At 41.4% G+C, this 7,444-nt stretch overlaps 1 protein-coding gene across 1 annotated transcript; it reads right to left on the bottom strand.

Annotated features, from left to right (window-relative positions):
• Window positions 1-85: 85 nt before the first annotated feature.
• supv3l1 (SUV3-like helicase) lies at window positions 86-7,121 on the bottom strand. The gene is made up of 15 exons (XM_021580982.2): window positions 6,510-7,121; window positions 6,025-6,102; window positions 5,792-5,899; window positions 5,554-5,668; window positions 5,098-5,266; window positions 4,414-4,525; window positions 3,856-3,933; window positions 3,549-3,640; window positions 3,141-3,321; window positions 2,865-2,958; window positions 2,413-2,632; window positions 2,215-2,295; window positions 1,910-2,086; window positions 1,132-1,280; window positions 86-954 (listed from the first exon to the last, which is right to left on the bottom strand). Exons 1-15 carry the CDS (start codon window positions 6,793-6,795, stop codon window positions 546-548), a joined length of 2,349 nt encoding a protein of 782 aa, XP_021436657.2. The 5' UTR covers window positions 6,796-7,121; the 3' UTR covers window positions 86-545.
• Window positions 7,122-7,444: the final 323 nt, after the last annotated feature.

The following is a 7,444-nucleotide window of genomic DNA, read 5'->3' as shown; positions in this document are numbered from 1 at the left end:
AGAGTAAGGTGTCAAATTATTACAGAGACATTCGCCACCTTATGTCTCACATCAAATTAATACAAAAGGCCTCATCAAAACCAAAATATTATTACAATTTTTTTAATCAATGACCTTATCATTTATGCTATTTCAATTCCTTAAATCATACATAGGGGCATATAAATCAGTGGTGGTAACATTTGAGTTTCCGGCAGTTACACTAGGCTAGCCCAAGCATGTGATGGGCACATAGTGTAACATTGTCATTACTTGCTGCGCGAGACAGACTATCCGTCTACGTGAAGATGCAGTCAACCACACTACTTTTCAAGTGATAAAAAGATTACCGCAAAATGACTGTGTAATAAGATATTACTTTGGATTTTTACGTCACCTTTTGGCCCATAAAATGACTGTTTTTGTGCAGGAGCTGGGACCTACACATACAATTAATCACATCTTTAGCCACTGAAAATGCATGACCCTGCCTGGTATCAAGTCCAGTCAAAATGAGACAAAACCTGCTATGTTTTAGTTAGGACCTAAGGCAGAAACTGGGACGGTCACTTCTTCTTCTTCTTATTCCCTTTTGTTTTATTATTCCCCGCAACCAGTTTGACTCCTTCTTCCTCTTGTCGGTGCACTTTGGACCACTCCTTCTGCAGTTGCCTTAGGAGGTCAGGGGTTAGTAAGCCCTCCTGTACCAGGCGGGAACCTAGGGACTTGTCCAGCTGCCAACCCTCTACTCCACTGTCCTGGGCCTTGGGGGCCCCTCGGACCCTCCTTGGGGATACTGGGCTGGGCCCAAGCCTCCTCTGGTTGGACAGCGGGTTTGTCCCCGGGGGGGCGTTGGTCTCCGTGGCTCGGATGAGTCGTGTGATGTTGCGCACACCCACCTGGATGATGCTGTCCAGCTCCTTCTGGATCTCTCGGACATGATTGGCGTCCGGGAACATGTCCATGAAGCGGTAGCTGGCGACATGTGGAGAGGATTATTACTATCGAATTCAGATTATTTGCAATGAAGACAATCAATGATCTCATTATACACATTGTGTTACTCAATTCTGTGATGACTATTAGTATAAGAGCAATAGGTAATTTGGCTTGGTGAATGGTTTGGTATTGGTAAGGTAGAGATGGAATCACCTGAGCCAGAGGTAGAGGTCTAGCACGTCATGGACAGCCTCCAGGTGCACCAGGTCCTTGATGTTCTTGGGTGGGACCAGCGGCCAGCTGACATGCCGACACACCCAGTCAAAGGTCAGGGGCTCATCTCTGCTGAACTGTCTGGCAAACTGGACAAGGAGAGATTGTGTGTGATGTGACACTCTCCCAATCAGTCTCATCATCCAGCCCCAAACACTATAGTGCTATAAACCTTATCAATAGGATTACGCTTAGACCATAGTCACAGTAATATGTCATTCATCCAATTCACAACAGATCTTATCAATACTGTTGCCTGAATACCACTCATGTCACGTCCCTTAAAGCTCAACAACCAACAATAAAACCTTATCAATGCTGTTATAGTTCCAGTAAGACGGTCCATATCAGAGGCAAACTGGCAACGTCATGCCAGAATATTAATCAATGGCGTGACTCAAGCAAGGACATGTGCTGCCTATGACAAATTCTATATTCCAAATGGTGGACCTATTCCTGAATAACATGAAATTAGGGTGTTAACCAGTTAAATTCAGTCAGAGGTCAAAGTCTGTATTCACAAAGTGTCTCAGAGTTAGTAGTGCTGATCTAGGATCAGGTTCCCCCTGTCCATTCAATCTTATTCATAATGATCTTAAAGGCAATGCCGATCCTATATCAGCACTCCTACTCATACTTTCTGAATGCGGGCCCAGATGTTTAAACAAGTGTTGCTAATGGAAAAGGGATTCTGCTGTAAACATGTCTCTGCTCCTACCTTCAGGAAGGAGGTGCACACAAAGGGCTGCTTCTTGTTGATGGGCGCAGTGCAGAACACATATCGAGAGCGCAGGTTGAGGGGAATGTGCTGGATCATGTCAGCCAGGAACTTGAAATCGTCAATGTTGCACACAAAGTACATACCATCAACTTGGGAGAGGCTCACGAATATATCCTGGGGGTAGAAAGAAAATGGGTTACTTTTAAATGAACACAAATAATTCAATATCAATCTGTAAATTGACCAACCGTAAATCTTGATTCTCGTTACAGAGTAAATTGCAATGAAGTAAAGAAACGTACTATCAGATTGGACAAGGTGGCATCAGGTAAGTGGTAGGCAAACATTTCAATCTGCTCTGCTGTGGGGTGCAGCCCAGCTGTCTAGAATTAGGAAATTAACACCATGTCATACTTGATTGTCATTAAATAAAATAAAGGATATTGAATAGTCCGAACAGAAGGTCAAAATTCAGAAATGGCCCATGTGCTGTTCCTCACCTCTATGGCGTCGACGTTCCTGCTGAGTATCTCCTTGAGAATTGGCAGGTCGTCGCGGTGCATGGTGGTGACCTCGCCCTCTTTGAAGATGGAGCTGAAGCGTCCGGCCCGCCCGGCGATCTGGAGAGCCTGAGATGTGGAGATGGTGTCCAGCTCCTTCTCACCCTTCTCATTGATGTTGGGTTTCACCAGTGAGTTAAAAATTATTCTCTTGATACTCCTAGTGTGGGAGGGACATGGTAGCGCGCTTATAGAGGCAACAACTACAACTTTACAGCAAACCCAAAATCAACTAATCATGCAAGAAATGTGTATATATTTTCTGTTAAGTATTTTTATGACAATCTGTAGAACAATGTACTTCAAACGTAATATGTATTGTCAGCGATAAATTAAAATAAAAAAAAGCTTCAACAATATGCTAACAAAATCAGTTTCAATGTTCAACTCACAGGTTTAGTCCCATCCCTATGGCATCTGTTGCAACCAGGATCTTACACGGGTCCTCTGGGTCATTGAACTTCTTTGCTTGAGATAGTTTGGTGCCTATTGACCATAACAGTGCTTTAATGATACACACTATTATACATTTAAGGATGAGTAATGTCACAGCGGAGGTATATCAGTTATTTGTTTTTCCCGTCCAGCACCTGAACAAGTTGAATGTCCGTATTTTACATTTTTCACTCTCCATCACCTCAATCACTGACATCTAAAAACAACCGTACCAGGTGGAAGGCTGCCGTAGATGACCGCACACTCCAGGCCTCTGATCTCGATCTGCCTACTGATGGAATAAATATCGTTTTTGCTGAAGCATACGATGCAGTCGCCTGGTCGCAGGTTATCCAGAGACTCCACAGCATGGTCCAGGATTGAGAAAGGAGTGAGCCTCTTGTAGTTACGAACCTGCCAGTAGATTGGGTCAACTGTAAGACACTTGACGTCGCAAGTATTTTTTGGGAGTCGGTCTGGAATCCCGAGTTTATATTCTCATAGGACGAGACCGTTGGTATTTAGTATAATCATGTTAATGACATGATGACTGGAACAGTCTCATTAGAAGCCAAACACACTAATGTTCACTAGATTGCCCAGACTCACCTCCACCTCCTCCCCTGTCTGCCCAGACTCACCTCCACCTCCTCCCCTGTCGTGTACATGAGCTCTGTGACAAAGTTAATAGCTGCAGGCTCTCCGCACACATGGATCTCCTCAGCACACAAACCTATTCCCGGGACACAAAGTAAAGGCATAAGAGGGAAAGCGGAAAAAGAACAATCCATTAGTTATTACTGTGAAATCATAATTTTACCTTATTATTATTGACTTAATAAATAGCTTGTTATTTATGTACCATAACAAAGTGCAACCAAATATTCAGATTTTGTGATCTTACAATGGCCTGTAGTTTGTCCTAACTGTCACAGTGAAGTTACTGACCAAGCAGAGCCCTAGTCCAGGCCCATCCCCTCGATATGTCTCTGATCATCTGGATCTCATCAATGACCGCAACTTCATCTGGACAAAACACACAAGACACGTTTCACATGTTAGTCAACACTCAGATGGTGATAAGAAACGTCAAATGCAATCGAGCTCTATCAGAAATGAATCAAATACTTAAATCAAGGGTGTCAAACAAACGGTATACTTTAAAATGACTAAAAACAAATTGAAATTGTTTTGAAATTTTAATGGACATACACTCATACAGCTTCTTGACTGTGTCCAGCTCGCTAATAATCACCTGAATGAAAGCTGGACAGTCAGGGAGCATCGGAAATCCCCAGAACAATAGATAGAGGACCATTTTTGGCAAATTTTGACAGCAAGGAAATATAACCGATTTTCAGTGCGACCCTCTGGACCTCGTTGAAGACAGAATGCAGCCCCCAGGGCAAAATTTGTTTGACACCCTTAACTTGAATGGTAGTGATAAAATACCCTAATGTACAATAAATATGTTTAACAAGTTGAGCGATAAGGTAAGATACTGACATGGTGTTGTGACACTGCACATCTCGATAGTACAGGCCACATGCTCAGCTTGTCTCCCCTCCTCATCCACAAATGTTCTCTCCTCTCCTGTCACCAAATCACATGGCACACCCTGGGAGAAACAAAAAGTAAATGTAACGTCTTCCTTTGACATAGTGTTCTGAGAATGAACTTAAAACATTTTGGAAATGATTGATAAGAAACACTTAGATAAACAAATTTTACTTCCATTTTTTCAAGGTAAAAGGACAATTCCATGTAATGGAATTACGCTGAGACTCATATTTTTCACTTTAAAATGTATACCAAACAAAAAACATTGATTTAAAAGTTGAACAAACCATGGAACTCTATTCACAAGGCCCAATTTCAACAATTTCCACAGAAAATGTTACAAAAAAACATTTACAGGAGAATAAAATACATTTTACCATAAAACTTTGCATCTGCATTTTTTATTTTTGTATGTATTGTGTAAATTGTTTAAAGTAGTTATTGTTCATTGAGTTGTATGGTTTGGTAAACCCTGAAATCAATGGTTTCTGTTTGGCATTTTAAAGTAAAAAGTCTCAGCATAATTCCATTAGCATGGAATTGCCCATTTGCCACAGTATGCAAAAAGCCTTCTAAATGACGTATTCTCTCTATGGAAGGGTATACTAGTGAATGAGGGGTTATACTAACAGCATTGTTGCTCTTTTCAAAGATCTCGTGGGCTAACAGCTTCAGAGGTCCACAGTAGACTCCAGACTTGGCAGCCAGGTATCTCTGAATTGCATGATGGGTCTTTCCACTGTTGGTGGGGCCAGCATGGAATATCACCTTCCTCTGGATGGCTCTAGCCTCAGGGTACCTGGGAAACATTCAAGTGGATGGCTGAAAGACAGTTGTGTGGGGTATTGCGTGAACACGGCACTAGGTGACCTCAACTATATACATACACAACTATATACACATTTTTCATGTTGAAAATGCTCTTCCATTCATTGCATCCATTTGTGTGTATTGTATATGTATATATATATATATATATATATATATACACACATACACAAATGGATACAATGAATGGAAGAGCATTTTCAAAATGAAAAATGTGTATATAGTTGAGGTCACCTGAAGATGACGTGTGATACTTACCAATTAGCTGGTACACGCAGATCACTGATTTTGCGTAGATCCTCCATACAGTCCAGCATGGGGAAAATCTGCTTGGCATGTCTCATGAAGTAAGGATAAAGGTCATCTATGTGGCCTGACGAGCACAAGCAAAAACACTCATCAGTTGACAGGGTGTGAGGGGTTGGAATTAAGTTTCAACTTGCAGTTGCTTTAAATCACTTGATTCCTTAAATGATAAGCACAGTGTTGAACTCACCTGCTCCACAGCATATGTCATTGAAGATGATATGAAGGTCTGCACTGAGCATAGAGATTTCTAGCACATACTTCCGAAAACTGATGAAGGCTTGGTGAAAGAGGCGAGCTGACATGGAGAGATCAATGTATTAGTATGACCATAAGTTGGAGAAGTATCATCACAAAAAAATATATTTGATGAGCGTACCAGACCGTTATGCCAGCCAGTTGAAACGATTAAGTTGTTCTCACCATCGAGACCTTGATCAGCTGCAATTTTTTGCATCTCTTTCCTTTTGTAGAACTTGTTCAACATTTTGAGAAGTTCATCTGTTAGGAGAAACCACATGGGTCTGGTAAAATTGCCATACAGTAGACCTATTCTTAAAGCTATAGGCTAAACATTATAGAAAGCAAGTCACAGCGAACACGTTTACAAAATATCGATTGACAGGGAATTTGTCCAACAGTTCATAAGATCTTGAAAAGTCTCAGATTCATAGCTAGCTTTTATCTAGCTACGACTGAGTCATGGCTGTAGACTCCATAGTATATAATTAGAATACAGCCATGTCTCAGGGCCAACGTTAGCCTGTTGATGACAGCTAAGTGGAGGATATCATCAACAGTTTAGTAGCAGTCAGCTACAGATATACTGACAGTTTTCTATTGACAGCTAATCTGTGTAGATGGCAATCAACATTGACAGTTAGCACTACAATATGGATGTACAGTACTTTTGTCCAAAGGTTGCGTGAGCTCAGCTCCCACAGCCCCATCACTGCCGACATCACTCTTGATGCTGAGAGGCACAAATAGTGAGGTGTCTGGTGGTCGTGACGAACTGTTTGAAGAAACACCTTGTCTGGTGGACACAGAACCAGACAAGGACCCTTTCAAGAACGTTATAGATCCAGAGTGTACACAACGACTGTCCACCAGAGCATTTGTGTTTCGTACAGATATGGCGCATATTCTGTGTTGTACTCGTGAGAACAGAAGCATACAGCGGTTTATTGACATTCTTAGTTGCTAGATATTGTCCGCGATTATGTTGCCTTGTCTGGTGTGTCAATAAACACTTTTCAATGTCCCATTTTGCAGTTTATCAATCTTTTCCCTGGTAAAACTTTGCACGGTATTGCAGCAGAGGACGGTCAACATCGGCTTCTCTCTGTGATACAACGTGTGGGAGGACCCTTGTTTGGATTGTAGTCCAGAAATATGCCTGCAGCGATTTGTTAAATTTGTTTATTGTGTTAATTCACAAAATGCAGTGCTTTAGTTAGAAAATATACAAACTGTTTCTATAGAAATTACTTGATGATACATTCAAATAATACATGTATTATAGCAGCACAAGTCTACCGATAATACTTCTGGAAAGTCTGTAGTGCATAAATTCCACAAACCAAACGGACCCCAAAAACGTCAAAGTGCAAAAAAAACAAACAAAAAAAAAACAGAAAACAATTCAAAGACAGTACAGTATAAAGATAGGCAGAAACTGCTTCTCCCAAAGAAATCCCCGACAACACTTGTGCGACGTCATGTGATGTTATTCCTCTGGGTTTAGAAACTCTGAACAAATGTTAGCTGCAAGTTGACATTTCAATCACGAAAATAGAATGCCTATTATGACTCAGCACTTGAGTGCGATCAGTGGCACACA

Source organism: Oncorhynchus mykiss, chromosome 23, assembly GCF_013265735.2.
Source record: "Oncorhynchus mykiss isolate Arlee chromosome 23, USDA_OmykA_1.1, whole genome shotgun sequence".
Taxonomy (NCBI): domain Eukaryota; kingdom Metazoa; phylum Chordata; class Actinopteri; order Salmoniformes; family Salmonidae; genus Oncorhynchus; species Oncorhynchus mykiss.
This window is presented reverse-complemented; position numbering and strand designations above follow the sequence as displayed.

Coding starts and splice junctions, on each gene's coding strand:
- supv3l1 (XM_021580982.2), bottom strand. CDS start 6,795: ATGTCAATAAACCGCTGTATGCTTCTGTTCTCACGAGTACAACACAGA. Junction 3,934..4,413: donor GTGCAGTGTCACAACACCAT/GTCAGTATCTTA, acceptor TGTTTTGTCCAG/ATGAAGTTGCGGTCATTGAT. Junction 1,281..1,909: donor TGTGCACCTCCTTCCTGAAG/GTAGGAGCAGAG, acceptor CTCCTTGTCCAG/TTTGCCAGACAGTTCAGCAG.